Source organism: Anoplophora glabripennis, unplaced genomic scaffold (assembly GCF_000390285.2).
Source record: "Anoplophora glabripennis isolate ALB-LARVAE unplaced genomic scaffold, Agla_2.0 scaffold171, whole genome shotgun sequence".
NCBI classification, from domain to species: domain Eukaryota; kingdom Metazoa; phylum Arthropoda; class Insecta; order Coleoptera; family Cerambycidae; genus Anoplophora; species Anoplophora glabripennis.
The window spans coordinates 45,237-62,447 of NW_019416698.1; the positions used below are offsets into that span (position 1 = coordinate 45,237).

Sequence of the window (17,211 nt, forward strand, 5' to 3'; positions counted from 1 at the left end):
TCAATAAATTATCAATGTAAAACAGCTATTACAAAATGGGCACAAAATCGTTTAGACCCGACCCTGGCCTTCGCCAATCGCAATGCGCAACAGCAGACTTGCGGATCACGCGGAAAAACGATCGTATGATGCGGATATTTCATGGAGGGGGATCTTCTACCTTCTACCACCACGGATAGGGAAAATCAGCTGTTTCTTTTGCAGCGTCAACGTTATTTTGTGCCGTGGTAGTGGAATCGCGATTCGTTTGCTGTTTGCCGCATTCGTAACGCTTCGTTTCATCGTTTCAGTGACGTGCAGTGTGTAGTGGATGGTTGTGTGGAACGTAAAAGCGCGTTTGAAAATGTGCTGAGCTGAGTTTTCCTCAAAAATGATATACCTGTACAGGTTTATTTTGTTAAGGTGACATTGTACACTATCTAGTCATGTCTTCTTGTGTCATTCGGAAGGTAAATTTTTAACACTTTAATTCAGAAAAGTGACGGGATTGTAATGTACGTCTTGCCCACGTCGATATAAAATTGCCCCGTGATACTGTACTGTGTTATTGTGTTATTTTATAGATAGGAGACGCGAATATGCAGCGGTGGTTTTTCTTAGAGGACCCCGGCAACGCTGCCATAAGGGCTGGCAAGGCAGAAACGATTTTTTCCTGTGAATCTGTCCAATCCATTCAGTTCCCTCCCAGGAAATGGCTGTTTCGCACTAGGACCCCTCCTAATCTCAGAAAGGAAGAAGTCGTTTGTGTTATAGGGGATTTAGTCGAGTTGGGTGGTTGGCATCCTGAAAAATGTATCCCTTTGCAGAGAGAAGATGATTCAGACATATGGTCAGGCGAGATAGAGTTACCGGATAAGAAAAGGGTGTTTTTCAGGTACTGTGTCTGTATGATCATCGAAGTTGGTATCCAAGTGATAGTACGAAGTTGGGAGACTAATTTGATGCCTAGGGTAATCGATCCCAACTCCAAGTCCCCCACGATGCATGATGAGCCCCACGAGTATGGCAATTACGATAATTCGTACAGAGTGGACAGTGGCTGGTTAAATAAGGAAACGATTATCCAGTTGAAGCTGTGCAAGAATCCTTTGACGATTTTCAGACCGAAATACCAAAACCGCGTGGTTAACATTAAATTAACACCCGTGACCTTAACCCGCCACAACCCTGGCTTTCCTAAGACTATGTCCGAGGCTCTGGAGGAGTCTCTGAGTGACACTCAGGATTCCGTGGAAAATCCCAGGCATGCCTTCACGGAAGTGGCCAGCTTGCTAGCCGAAGACCCGAGTTTCCAAATGCAGGGGCAGTTTGGTCATGAACTTCAAAAGGATGATGTGTTGATTTTCCATTCTACGGTCCTTTTCCCTGCGAACATCGCGTTCCTTATCGACCTTTACATATATAGTTCTCGCTGTGCCGAGGGCGAACCACCTTATCATGCGGGGTTCAGTTATTTGTTACCGACTGCTTTGCAGTCTTCGGAGGGCAGCCTAGTGCTGCCCGTTACCAGTACAAAGCACCGGCCTCTGGGGCAGATCTACATAGAATACCTCCAGATAGGGCCGATGCCCAACTTCAAGTGTGACATGAGTATTTCTTACGCGAGGCATTGGAAGAAGACCCGTTCCGGTCTGGACGTTGGCCACAGGGGCTCGGGTTCCAGTTTTAAAAATAAAGTTCAGAATTGCGCGGAAGTCAGGGAGAACACTATCGCTAGCTTGAAGAACGCTATAGAGCACGGTGCGGATTTCGTAGAGTTTGACGTGCAGCTCAGCAAGGACATGGTGCCGATCATTTACCATGATTTCCACGTGTGTATCGCCATGAAGAAGAAGAAGGACCTGCTGGACAGCGACATGTTGGAGATTCCCGTGAAGGAGCTTACTTTGAATCAGCTGAGACTGTTGAAGGTAGGGTTTGCATTTTGTGTATTTATATAAAAACTTCGTACTTTTCAATTTTTTTTATACAGGGCGTAATTAAAACGCTTGGCTAAGATTTAATAGCAGTTTTACATCGCAAATAAACAGAAAGGTTCATATAAACAGAGGTGTAGGTATAGTAAATTTTGCCCAAGTGGGAAACACTAAAATACTTTCATATTTAATTACTACTACTAGGAATAATAGAAAGAGACCAGGGGGGTGGGGATTACTAAATTATTTCTCAAACTTGTACATTAAATTACTCCTGCTACTCAAAAAAAATTTTGTGAAATTTTCGGTGGTTTTTTAGGTGGAATTAAAAACGTTTTAAGTTTTAGGATCTACATACCAGTTTCCATTCATTTCCATTTTTCAATCCTCATCATTTACTAAATTTGTCTATAAATTTTGCATAATGTATGTTTGTATTTTGTAAATGTGGGGCATTCCACGCCAAATCGACCACTTTTAACCCTGACCCCTTTCGATTTGGCTGAAACTTTTTTATTGTTTTCTACCCCATTGAAAACCTCACTGAGAATTTTTTCAAATTTTTTCACCCAACTCGGTTATGAATTTAAAAAAAAATAGTTTTTTTAAATTACCATAACTTTTTCGAAAATTGAGTTATCGGTACGTTTTTGTTTTCTACTTTTGTTTTTAAATGTACTTTTTGAAAAAAAATATATCAAAATTATTTGGACCCATCTTGTTTTTTTTTTAATTTTTGAAAAAAAATTGAAAATTTCTCGATGATTAGGTACTATTTTTGAATTTTTTTTTTCTTATAAAAAACTGACATTTTTTATAAATCCTTAATTTTTTTTTTCAAATTTAACTTATTTCATGTGACTATTTTGAAAATTTTTGAAAATGTATATAGAATCCCAAAATTGAAAAAAAATATATGAAAGAAATAATTGAAAGTGGTAAGCATGAAAAAAATTCAATTTTTTTTTTAAAAAATAGATCGTTTTGAATAATTTTTTTGTATATTTTCTTGAAAATTGCCTACATCCAAAAACAGAGAAAATGAAAAAAAGTTGTTATTTGGTCCATATTTGGACGAACAGTGGGCTTTAAAAAAAAACGTGCAACTTATTTAAACTCAAATAAATCATTTTGAAACCATCCTCTTTTGACTGAAATTGTCATCAATCGCTGCATAGAATATTTTTTTTCAATTTTCGGATTCTATATAAATTTTCAAAAATTTTCAAAATGGAATGTGAATAGGCTAAATTATTGAAAAAAAAAAATTATTTTTTCAACCAATAAAGAAAAATATAAAACGAAAAAACACCACTGAAAAAATTTGAGATTTTAGTTTAAAAAAAAAAAATCAAAAATGGTAATCATCGAGAAATTTTCGTTTTTTTAAAAAAACAGTGAAGATAGGTCCAGATAATTTTGATCTATTTTTTTTGCAAAAAGTACATTTAAAAACAAGAATTTTGAAAAAAAAACGTCCCGATAACTCAATTTTTGAAAAAGTTATGGTTATTTAAAAAAAAAGCTGTATTTTCAAATATTCAAAAATTTTTTTGAGTTGGGTGAAGTAATCTGAATACTATAAAGAAACCAATTTGTAGATAATCGAAATACGAATAAAACGAGAGGTCGACGATGCGATCGGATAATTAGAAACGAAGAAAACCCGGAAAAATCTGAAAATTTAGCGTTTTTTCAAAAATTCCGTGTGCACAAAAGTAGTGAATTATATGTACTGTAAGTGTGCGCAAAGTAGGCTCTGTCAGATCATTAGTTTTGGCTCAATTTAATTACAATTCGATTTTTTGGTGCACTATTTTGCAAAATTCTGGATGCGTTGGAGGTGGTTCGATTTTAATTTTTCAGCCGGATTTTAAAACTACAAGTATCTATAATACTGCAAAATGTATATTCTAATTTTCTGATAAAATCATGGACATTGATGGGTGATGGGTGGAAAATTCGTCCTGCATGCTACATGCTCAAAAACAGATTTTTTTTAATAATGCCTTTTTTATTGAAATTTTGAATTTGGTCAAAATAAATGGCCTAAAAATCCTCATGTACTTAGGTATATTTTTAAATGTAAGTAGGAATTAATTGTTTTTAATTTTAGTTGGCCAAAGTAATACAATATTTTTCTTAATTGATTTAGATTGATATAGGGTGAATCAAATTTGATAATCACTACAATGGTACAGGAACCATTAGAAATAATAACGAATTTACATGGACAAAGTTGTCCAAAATTTAATGCTTAGCTACAATCGACTGAAAAAATTTAAGTAGGAACTTTATTTTAAATTTTATAAAAAAAAAATTGAGTAAAAAAAGTAAATATTGCAATTTTTTAAGATTTAGCTGTAACTTAGTTTAGCAGTTAAACTGAAAAAATTCTTGGACCACTGATGTAATTTTTTTTTCACTGGTCTAGTTTCTTTTAGGTGATTTTTCGTTTAACCAACATTTTGGAAAAAATAACTTAATTATCTTGTATAGATCTTATGTTAGTTGTCCCAGTATCGAGAGTAATATTAAACAAATTACGAGATATTTGAACAAAGGACTTATCAGTTGTACTCCGAATACGTTATGGCTGATTTTTATAATAAGAGATTTGCTATTGGAATTTGCCAAAATTTTGTTACAATTTGAGAATTCCCCTATGCTTTTTTTTCAAGCTGCATTTTATAATTTGAAGCACTTTCAATAAAATTAACAATTTCAATTGCTTACAAAGATACTTATGTAATTCAGGTTTATTACATAATAATAACATAATAGATATTTGGCATTTTTGCTCCCATTCTTTTTTTTTTCTTTGTTGACTATTATGGTCGCAATTGTGACAGAAACAAAAGGTTTTACAAAAATATATTCCAGCTGCATATTTCTAGAATGCAAAGTTTTTGAGATAAATGATAGAATATTGTTCGAAGATGCTTAGGTTCCTTAAATACCTGTCACATTATTTTTAAAATAAAGACAATAATTATTCAAGTAATCAAGTTATCTATGAATGAAAAATATTATTATTTACGCGACTCCACTTTTTTGCTACTTATGAAATAAATCATGTTCTTTTTTTTTAATTTTTAATACAGTGTTATATCTTGAAAAGAACAGGTATTTGTAGTGAATATGCCAAATATTATATTCGCACATTACTTCCAACTTTTAAACACATATCTAATCTAATCTAGTCTGCATTACTTAGATAGTAACTCATAATTAAATATGTTTAAATTAATTTAAAAACTGAATAGAACAATAATTATATTTTGCAGAGGATTTAATTATTAAGGCAAGCACTAAGCAAACATCCTATCAATTCACCACAGTTCACACAGCTGTTTTGTTATACTGTCAGCATTGTCAGCATGATAGCAGTTTGTTATTTGCAATGTAATATAATTAATTGACAACTGAGATATAAAAATCATAATTATTATAATAAATATTTTACTTGCCTGAAAATAAGAATGATATATGTCTCATGTTTCCTTACCAATATGTATTTATTTTTTTTGCAGTAATAGAAGTAATAAATATGTATAGATTTCACTATAATGCAGTATATAGGTTTTTTTTTCATTTTTATGAGTGGTATAATTCTCAAGTCACTATTACTTTTTATTTTACCATTTACGTTATTGCTGATATTTTTGGATTTGAGGAAATCACTGAGGATATGCGTTTTGCTTTCTGAAACAATGTCAGATTACAGATTTTCAGTCTAGACCTAAAAATATTTCAAAACTATAAAAATTTTGGATTTTAAAAAAATGCCGTGTGTTGAGTGAAAAATGGGCTCTCTCTCTCTCAACGCAAGGTGCGAATGTTTTGTGTCCCGAGTCCAAGGAACATAAATTAAAAATAGCCGTTACGTACTTAAAAAAAAATGTAATGCGCATAAAGAAGCAAACACGTGTAGTATAATTTCTGCATTGTTTTTCTCTTTAAAGACTACCTCTAATTCTTTTTTTACATTAAAAAGACCAGAGAAAGATCTACGTTACATTTCGGATAAGACAAAGGAGTGTTGCAACCTTGAAATTTGATCTAGCGGAAACACCTATAGGCAAGGAAATACCGTTCCGTGGGAGGTTGGCGACTTTCTGCGTTTACATTAATTACATTGCACTATTGCACTGTAGCTATTTCCAGGCATTACCCAAGGAATTACATGTTATTTATGGGCAGTTTTATTGAGTTAACCGCACACGTGTAAATTTACTGCCAAATGATTTATTGTCAATATCAGTAATACGTATATGCAAAATTGAACGTATGCGTAGAAAACTATCCATAATATTGACAATAACATTTCGTTTTGACCATGTTTTTGATTTTTGGCGATAAGATCTAACATGTGCGGTTAGTTCTAGTAGACAGTGACGTTGTGCGTTTTTGGAGGACTATTGAACTGGTTCAACGCTCAACGCTGCATCCCGTTTATAAAATAAACAAATAATTGACGTAACAGCACGTCGCGCGGGGTATTTCGATTATTTATCGATCAAATTAATTAGCTGAGAACATGACAAGGTGTGGGAAAGTTAAAAGTGGGCAGGTCTGGATTGGTGAGATTCTAGCCAATCCAGACCTGTCCACTCTTTGTTTTATTCCTGTTTTTTTCTGTGTGGGGCACGTATTTAGAAATAGATAAATGGACAATCTTAAATAAAAAAACACCGGTAATATCGTAAATTCAAATAATTCTATTTTTCCTTTGCTCTGACATTTAAAAACAGCCCAATATCATAACCTGTAACCACGAAAACAGCAGAAAAATCCAACCAGTTGGCGACAGATTTGAGGTTAACAAATCCCTGTTTTCCCTCTGTCAGTTTGTTGTCATTTCAAATTTCAGTGTAAAACATGAAATGAAACAATTCGTCCAATCAAATTAGATTTTTACTTGTCAAAAATTAGTTCAGTAAACAGAGACTTAAAAATTAGGAAAAATTCCGTAAAATTGAATAAACTGCTTTACCCCAGCTGAATATTAGGGGTTCGTTTTCAAAATAGCGCCCAAAGTTCGCAAAAAAGCAGTTTTTCATTAAAAAAAACATTTTAGAAAATAATGTTTTAGACAAAAGTTGTAGAACTTTTTATAACAACAATTTTGAGCCTAGCACAATGTCAATTGATAAACAAATGTATTAGTTGTTGTAAAAAACGGCTAAATATCGAATTTTCTTAAAATATCTGTGTCTTTAAAACGAAAAAAGATTTTTTTACGAAACTTTCAGAATAATGTATTCCTGAAAAAATTTCGGCTTTCAAATGGCAATAATGCCATTCCGATTAAATTTTAACAATAACAAAAAAAATCTACATTTTTCGACCCGAAAAAAGAAGTCAAAGTTTCGGTAGATTTTTGACATATTTCCAATTATATTGCAACACGCGCACGATTTGCACAGGAAAGTACAACTCTTATTGTTAGAGAAAACTTTAAGCTCAAGATTGGTCACGTAAGTGTATTACTGTATAATTTATTGAAACTTGAAAAAAATGGTTTTTTTTCGAAAAACTCAATTTTTGCAAAAACTAACAAATATTTTGCAATTTTACAAAATTGCACTTATTCTACTTGCCAAGGACTAGACTACATATTCTGAAAGTTTCGTAAAAAAAATCTTATTTCCATTTTAAAAATATAGAAATTTAAAAAAATGCGAATTTTAGTCCTTTTTTTTGCAATAACTAATACATACACCTCTTAACTATAAACTCAAAACACTCAATTTTTGAAAAACTGAAATATTTGGCAATTTTACAAAAATGTGCTTATTTTACTTGCCAAGGAGTACATATTCTGAGTTTTGTAAAAAGATCTTTGTTCGTTTTAAAGATAATAGTTTAAAAAATGCGATTTTTAGCAGTTATTTTTTGCAATAACTAATACATTTGTTTATCAATTGCCACCGTGTTGGACTCGAAATTTTGGTTATAAAAAGTTCTACTTTTGTCTAAAATATTTTTTTCTAAATGAAAAAAACTTTTTTTGTGAAGCTTGCACGCCATTTTGTTTATTTATTTATTCAATTATTTTCCTTTTATACTTTGTTTTATATTTGTCGGTAACAAATTAAATATTCTAGGTCCTATTTTGAAAATTAAACCCTAACATTTAGCTGGGGTAAAGTAGTTCATTCAAAATTCTACGGAATTTTTTCAAATTTTTCCGTGTCTTTGTTTACTGAACACTAAATTTTGTAAAAAAAAACGAGGTTTTCGACAATTTGACTGGCCTAAATAGACATCCATTCTTGCAGGGCAAAATCCACGACCGTTAGCAAATACCTAGTTCACAACCGTGTATAAGTAATAAAAACAGTTTGCAAACTATTACAAATTTACTGCAGATAGGTATCTGTTATGCTATGTTATGTATGTATACGTTGTGTTCCCATAATTTGTGTTATTCGATAGAGTGGACTGTATAAACTCTTGTGCTGATTTGAATAATTTTCTTTATTTCCTGAATGTTGTACAACTACACAAATAGATTAATAGAATTTAGAAAAACATATCATCATTTTTTATTTGATTTTTTAACAACTCTTTTTGTTCTCGTGTTGCTCTGCAACCGTCTCTATACAAACTTAGATCATATAAAATGTATTAACATACAAAATACTTTACCAATTTGGTTTGTGAAAACTTAATTGTTTATAAAAATCCACTACAGTTTCTGTTACAAAGTTCTATTTGTTCTATATTATTTACGAGCAATTATAAAAAATCTTTACATTGTGCGGTACTTTGACCTGTGAGTTTCTAGGAAATCGACGTCAATTCATTTAATTGTAGGGGATACGAAGCTTATCGTAAAGAAAGATAGGAAAGCAGTTTAAACTAGTACAAGACTCTTTTATGTCTGTATTAACATCGATTTTTTTTTAAATCGGCATGGCCAATTTGACATAACGATAACATCTATTTCTTTATTTTACGTGTTGGCAAAAAAACAAACAATGTTTAACAGTTGCCAACGATAATAAGCGTTGGTGTTGGTGGGACATTCGAAAGCCTATCCGTGTTTATTATTAGTTTGTTAGACATAATAAATAAATAAGTACATAACTGCTAATTTGAATGCTTATCTACATGCAAATATTGAATAACAAACAGTATTGCTGTGGATAATTTAATTGTACATGATAAGTGGGTTGTAAATGTTGTCTTACTGTATTATTTGTTAGATAAGTAGGTATTAACTTTTTCTTTATAACACAAAGCTTCCTAGCGTTCAAATATATTTAGGATTATGTAGGTATCAGTTGTTTCTCGTATTATAGACAATTTTAATTTTTTTTAAAGTATTTTTGCAGAAGTTTTCCAATTCAGCTATACTTTGCAAATATGTATTTCATACTGAAACAATACAATCAGGGAGGTCAAGGCTATTTTGTTGAACAGTGAAATATTGATTCTCTTCCTCTATTCAATTATTGAATCTACACAGCTACAATAGGTATAACTATGAACTATTTTTTTTCTTAAACCGTGATTTACATTGTCAAATTTTGAACTGAAATTGTTACAGTTGTTAGGTCTAGTTTAATGCTACCTACCAACTTTTAATACAAATGTCAGTGATGATAACAGCAAATCACAGATTAGAATAGATTTAAATAACTCATGCCAAAGGTACGAACTGTTGTAATACACACGTGTGCCTAACCTGTTCTTTAAATAAATAAGTATTTCAAATAAAAAAACGAGTAAATATTATCTCCTTATAATTTACCTGATATCTCAGCTGTTGTAAATGAGGTGAAATAACTGAGATTTGAGATAAATAAAACTAGCCTATTGCAGAATACCTATAACTAATATTGTCATTGTTGAATAAATAAATATCATCACTAGGCCCTAAAAAATCGAGGGATATCGCGACCGGGTCTTGTACATACAACGGGCATCCGATTCTTAAAGTACATCCACGGACATCCATAGAATGGGCGAATATATAATTTTTACTTTTTTTTAATAAGCTTAGTAGTTACAGAAATATCTTGAAAAGGGTAGTTTCCTTTAACAGCAAAGAAAATGAAACATTTATTTCTTAAAAATATGTAGCTATTAGGTATTTAAATAGGTATTTTTGGCAAAGGAATTAGTTGATTTAAATTGGTAATTTGCTTTTTATTGCAATTTGAAATTTTATTTTACGTTTATGACGTCACTAATCGAAAAATTAGGGAACCCACTAAGTATACGTTGGCACTCTGATAGGATGGCATAAGTTGTTAGCGATTTCTGCATTATCGATAAGTCCAATTAAGACCTTGACGTTTGCCCACAAATTTTGACGTATATTGGCTGTCAGGATCTAGGGGGCATTGCGATCAACGCTCTCTGACAAATTACGCATTTTTCATGGAAGTCTATTATATTTATTAGTTTTGTTACTCTATTAAAATAGTTTAAGGGAATAAATTGCCTTTTTTGGGCACGCAGTCTTAAAGCTGTTTTACATTGACAATTTATTGATGAATAAATTGACGAAGTTCTTCATGAATTAATTCACGAGTTTATTGGTAAACAGTGTGGTTTTATACTGCTACAGACTTGTCAAGTTTTTTGACGCATGAATCAGTTCTACCAACGAATCGAAGAAGCAAATAAATTTCAAAAATGTCACCTTTCCACTAATAATTGTAGTGATACAACAGCGGTACCGTTTTGACACATATTATTATAAATATTAGTGTTTGTAAGTTACAAATCAGTAAACAACGCAAAACTAGTACGACGCCACAATTATTTACATATTTCAAAAACATAACCTCATTACTGATCTGAGGCTGGAAATCTGTTGGGTTGGTATTTCTGAACTTCACGATGAAATTGACGAAAATTAGAACATGTTCTAATTCGTCAAGAACTTGATGAATAAATTCATGAAGTTATTTGACAGCAGATTTGGTGGATTACACTTGTCCAATTTCTAGATGAAGCGACTTCATGAATTAATTGATCAATAAATTGTCAATGTAAAACAGCTATTAGATCTGAAGGCGTTGACCGCACAGGGCAATATGGACAATATCCTTACCATCGTTGCCAGATTGGACGATTTGTCACAAATTAGATGATTTTTTGTTTGCAAAACATTCTTATAAAAATCAACTGCACAAAATATATACCAGTTAAAACTATTTTATTGCAAGATTTTGATAACTGTAAACTTAATGTTTGGTGGGTTAGACAGTATTTGTCAAAATATTTTTTCTAATTTATAAATCAGTAATTATTACTAATTTAATATATTCCAAAAATTAATAGATTTGAAATTTTCACTTTATAACGATCACAGCGCATATTTTATTTTTTTAAAGACGTCAAAATGAAAAAAAGTAAAAAATGTCTCATATTTTTTAACATGTTTTCATTTTGTGATGTTATAAAGATCTATCCCATAACTTACAAATTAGTTATTCCAAAGATTTTCATTCTAAAAGTGTTACAAACTGACCGGAAGCCATTCTCAAACAATTAAAATATTTTAGTTGCCCTTTTTTTTTAGTAATTTTTTAAAATTTTATTCAAATCTATAAAAATTTCTCTTTCTACCTTTGAAGTCTTATGCTCAATTACTTCTGCAATTTAGAAAACAGGAAATTCAAATATTTCATTTAACTTTTATCCATACATACACTTTTTGTCATTCTCAAGTTTACTCAATCTTTACATTAAGTATGTATATTAAAAAATGATTTGAAAACAATTTTTTTCTGAATTTAAATATTTTTTCATTTTGCAATTCAAATTAAAATTTCAAAAACCCGTCCGAGAGACAGACATGATTTTTTTTCCAGTAGAAAACTTATTTTTAATCTGTTTCAAGGTGTACCACCTGTCCGAGGGTAAAACTAAGAACCCCCGGTTCTTCGACGAAGACCTCGACGACCACCAGCCCTTCCCCACGCTGCAGCAGCTCCTGGAGACCCTGGACCCCCACACCGGTTTCAACATCGAGATTAAGTGGACCATGCGATTGGAGGACGGCACCTACGAACTGTACAACCCGACCGATCTCAACGTGTACCTGGACACCATCCTGGAGGTGGTCCTGCGGTACGGCGGGGAAAGGAGGATCATCTTCTCCGGCTTCAACCCCGACATCTGCCAGGTGATACGGCTGAAGCAGAACAAGTACCCCGTCATGTTCCTGACGGTGGGGGAGAGCAAGATCTACGATAAGTACAGCGACCCGAGGTGTTGGTCCATTAAGTCTGCCGCTCAGTATGCTGTGATGATAGAGATGTTAGGGATTAACGTGCACACCGAGGACCTGCTGAGGGAGCCTTCTCTAGTAAGGAATTTTATATTTTTAGTTTTGCCATTTTTTATATTTTTTTAAATTTTTGTGAGGAAATGTCGTTTATAAAATTTCCTGTTTAGATCCTTGAAAATGTTACTCTTTTTCTTGATTTTATACAGGGTGTGTCAGAAAAGAAGTTAAAATGGGGCTAGTGTGACATGTTTGAGGGGTATATCATCCTCAGAAACGGGGATGGGGGAAAACTAGTTGGTGAAACAGATCAGAGACGCTTGTAACCCCTTTTGGGGTTGGTTCTTCCCAATAGCCAAGAACCAACCCCAAAAAGGGTTGCACATGTCTCTGATCTGTTCCACCTACCAGTTCTCCTCCATCCCTGTTTCCGAGGATGATATACCCCTCAAACATGTCACCTACCTCGATCTTGTCCAGAGTTGATCGAGGTAGCCCTTTTTGGGGTTGGTTCTAGGCCATTGGGAGTGGGGGGGGGGGGTATTGGTGGGCAGTTTTTGATCAGTTTGGGGCAGTTTGGATTTCATAATTGTATAAAATAAAAAGTTTGAGAACTGCTGTCTTGTGGAGTTAATGCTTCGTGGAATTCGAAATCTGTTTTAATATCCATCAGAAACAGTACTTCAACCAACAGTTTTAGAATCTCTGGTTTTGTAAAACAAAAAGTTTGAAAACTGCTGATTTATAAACGTTTTTGAATAAATTTGAATATTTTCAAATTTGGGGTGGCATCTGCAGCAATAATTTACTGCTTGTACATGTTTTAAATAATGAACTTCTGGGTTTCAGAAGCGGGATTTAATTTCTGTTCCCTTTTTTTGATGTGCAGATGGTGTGAAAATATATTCACGGGCTTTATCTCGCTTGAAAATGGGTGATGAAGTAGATGTGACCGGTGGAACAGGTCATATTTGTATTTAACGCCGCTTTGGGGCAGTTTTTGATCAGTTTGGGGCAGTTTGGATTTTATAATTGTATAAAATAAAAAGTTTAAGAACTGCCGTCTTGTGGAGTTCATGCTTCATGGCATTCAAAATCTGTTTTAATATCCATCAGAAACAGTACTTCAACCATCAGTTTTAGGAATCTCTGGTTTTGTGAAACAAAAAGTTTGAAAACTTGATTTATAAACGTTTTTGAATAAATTTGAACATTTTCAGAATTTCTGGGTTTCAGAAGCGGTATTTAATTTCTGTTCCCTTTTTTTGATGTGCAGACGGTGTGAACATATATTCAAGGGCTTTATCTCGCTTGAAAATGGGTGATGAAGTAGATGTGGCCGGTGGAATAGGTCATATATGTGTTTAACCCCTCTTCGGGGCAGTTTTTGATCAGTTTGTGGCAGTTTGGATTTCATAATTGTATAAAATAAAAAGTTTGAAAACTGCTGTTTTGCGGAGTTCATGCTTCATGGCATTCGAAATCTGTTTTAATATCCATCAGAAACAGTACTTCAACCAACAGTTTTAGAATATCTGGTTTTGTAAAACAAAAAGTTTGAAAACTGCTGATTTATAAAAGTTTTCGAATAAATTTGAACATTTTCAGTACTTCTAGGTTTCAGAAGCGGGATTTACTTTCTGTTCCCTTTTTTTGATGTGCGGATGGTGTGAAAATATATTCAAGGGCTTTATCTCCCTTGAAAATGGGTGATGAAGTAGAACTGGCCGGTGAAGTAGATCATATATGCGTTTGACCCCTCTTCGAGGAATTTTTTGACCGGTTTGTGGCGGGCTTAAGGGTGTGGGTGGCGTGATAATATGTTCATGGGCTTTTCCTTCCTTGCAAATGGGTGACATCTCTATCCGCATTGCGTTTTTATTCTATCTATACACGAGTCTCAAATGATAAAAAAAAATTGGTAAAAGTGGCCAAACACAGACAAACGAACCATCTGCTGGGGTTTTTATGATCAAAGCTTTATTCCAGACACCAAATATTTTTAATTTTGACCGAGACGACTTTTTAATGTAATTAGTGATTATTTTGATCTCAGGAGTCTGTGGTTATCAGACTAGATTTATTTTCTTTGATACCCTGTATAGATTTTTTTCCAAATTGAAAATTCTGTATATAAATTAAGAAAATCTTAATTTGAGAATAGCAGTTTTTTTGGAAAATGGCGATTTACAGATAAAAAACTTTTCTGTCGTCAGGACATATTTCTGGGACATGCTGTATATTGGTATTTGCTGTGTTTTCGATAATTCTGCATCAATGTTTTCAGCATTTTTTTTTACTAATGCTTAATTTCTCTGCTCACTTTCGCTTAACTATCGATTTCGAACGAGGAAGTCTCGATTTCTTTTATCAAATTATCGCAATCTGGTTATTCAAATCGCTTCATTACGTGAGTTGAAAATGTCCGGTGTAAACCAGTATTCCTGCCCATATGTTTAAAATAAAGTCGAGACCTTGGCATGTGGCATACATAAAGGTGATGTTGACCTTTAGCGTTGTTTTGCACATGAGCGTAATGCTCGTTTAAAGAGCCATCATTTGCTTGTACTTTTTTTTTCTTTTAAGAAAATTTAGGGGGCGTTAATGATATAGTTCTATGTCATAAATCAGCTAAAAAAGTTCCTAAAAATATGTCCAGGAACACTTTGTTTTGGAGATACAGGGTGTTTTAAAATTTCGAAAATATCACATATTTTTGTGAAGATACTTGATGCAGGCTGACGAAACCAGTGGCAGAGTTACTGGAAAATAACGTCATTAAGAATTCTGGAAATTGTACGCCATTGAATATTTTGGAAATTGGTTCCCGTCAATTTTTCAAAAATTTAAAAAATATATTAATTTTTAAATTAAAGCAAATTTGCCCTTTCAATAAATTCTAATCAAACCTCTCCATTCGACTGACGCTACGACCCTTCCAGGTAAAACTCGCCACCAACTTGGACCTGGTGATATTCTGCTGGGGCGACGAGAACGCCGACCCCGCCACCATAAAGTTCCTTAAATCGCTCGGCCTGCACGGCGTCATCTACGACAAGATCCACGAGTACTCCGGCAAGGAGGTCAAGGAGAGCATCTTCCTGGTGGAGGCTAGGGATTCGCAGAAGGAGCTGCTGAAGGTGGCGGCGGCGAACGCCGAGTCTCCCCAGAGCCCCCCGCCCCAGCCGGTGCTCAAGGAACGGGTGCTGGACTACGCCAAGGCTAAAGATCAGATCGGGGACGTCATGTCGACCGCTACGTCTCTGCAGAGTCTGGAGAGCCGCATGGTGGATTACGAGACTTCGAGTGGGACCAGCTAGCTAAGGGAGATGGAGGACTTGAGGATAGGTTCGGAGCCGGATTGAATAGTACCTTCTTTTTTTTGTTTATTATCTGGCCAAAGTCATATTTTATATGTTATTTTTATTATATGCACCAGACTTGTTTTGTCGTTTTAAATTTGTTGACGAGGGTTTTTATTCGAGAGGTATGAAAGTGTTGAGACGTACGAAAGTGTAGAAAGGCCATACGGTTTCATTTTTTTTCTTACAAAATTTTGAATTGAATATAAAGTTGATATTTCAAGCTTGACACAAACATTTATGTCTCAACTTCAAATTTCCTACTTCTAACAGGAAATTTTGTGTTTTAAACTTGAAATATCAAATTCAAACTCGAAATTTTGAATGCAAACTCAATTGCAAATTCAAACTCGAAATTTACAATTCAAATACATCTCAAGTTTAACAACCGCGAAATTTTGAGTTCGGTTTTGAAATTTTGAGTTTTGAGTTTGAAATGTGGAAATAAAAAATAGTCTCAAAATTTGATATTTTGTGTTTAAACTCGAAATTTTAAGTCCAAACTTGAAATTTGAATGCTCTCAGTTTCAACTCAAAATTTTGATTTTAAATATGAGACCACAAACTCGAAATTTTTCTAGTTTGATTTCAAACTTTATAAATAAACAGAAGTAAAAACATTGAATGTACATAATTCATTTTCTTTCGTTCATTAAATTCAAGTTCGAATTTGAAATTTTGTTTTGAAATCCAAAATTTCGAGTTCAGGTTTTGAATTTTATTTTGAAATTTGGAAAACAATGAAATATGTCTCAAAATTTCGAGTTTGAATTTAACATTCTGAGATTGGAATTTTAAGTTTGAATTTTTAAGTAGAAACAAAATTTTCGGTTTAAACTTCAAGTGTTTCAAACTGAAAATTTCGATTTTAAATACGAGACTTCAAACTCAAACTTGAAATTTCGAGTTTGAATTCTAAAATTTATAAGAAGCTAAAAACGTTCATACACAATTCATTTTCTTCCGTTCATTGAGCTCTGGCTTGAAATTATGAATTTGAGTTTGAAATGTGGAAATAAGAAATAATCTCAATTTGATATTTTGTGTTTAAACTCGAAATTTTAAGTTCAAATTTGAATTCACACAAGAAATATTCAGTTTGAACTCAAAATTTTGAATTTAAATACGAGACTGCAAACTCAAAACTCGAAATTTCGAGTCTGAATTCTAAATTTTATAAATAAACAAAGCTAAAAACATTCAATATACACAATTCATTTTTTTTTCATACATCAAATTTCAAGTTCAAATTGTAAGTTTCGAGTTGAAATATGAAATTCAACCGCAAAATTTCAAGTTTTAATTTGAAATTTTGTATTGAAATCCAAAATTTTGAGTTCATTTCGAATTTTGAATTTGATTTGAGTAATAAAATATATCTCAAAATTTCGAGTTTGAATTTCATATTTTGAGTTTGGAATTTTAAGTTTGAATTCTTGAAGTAGAAACACAAAATTTCTGGGTTAAACTTCAAATATTTCAAACCCAAAATATCAATTTCAAATTCAAACTCGAAAGCTAAAAAATATTCATTGCACACAATTTATTTTCCTTCGTTCATCAGATTTTGAGTTCAAATTTAAATTTTCGAGTTGAAATACGAAATTTTGGGTTTAACCGGGAACTAAACAGAAAAGAAAAAAAATAATTTGAAAATGTATATCCTTTCTATGCTTTCTAT

The 17,211-nt window shown here is 32.9% G+C and overlaps 1 protein-coding gene across 1 annotated transcript; it reads left to right on the top strand.

Annotated features, from left to right (window-relative positions):
- Nucleotides 1-205: 205 nt before the first annotated feature.
- On the top strand, nucleotides 206-16,242 carry LOC108904758 (glycerophosphocholine phosphodiesterase GPCPD1). Its single transcript, XM_023455255.1, has 4 exons — nucleotides 206-449; nucleotides 564-1,910; nucleotides 11,782-12,249; nucleotides 15,111-16,242. Exons 1-4 carry the CDS (start codon nucleotides 426-428, stop codon nucleotides 15,486-15,488), a joined length of 2,217 nt encoding a protein of 738 aa, XP_023311023.1. The 5' UTR covers nucleotides 206-425; the 3' UTR covers nucleotides 15,489-16,242.
- Nucleotides 16,243-17,211: the final 969 nt, after the last annotated feature.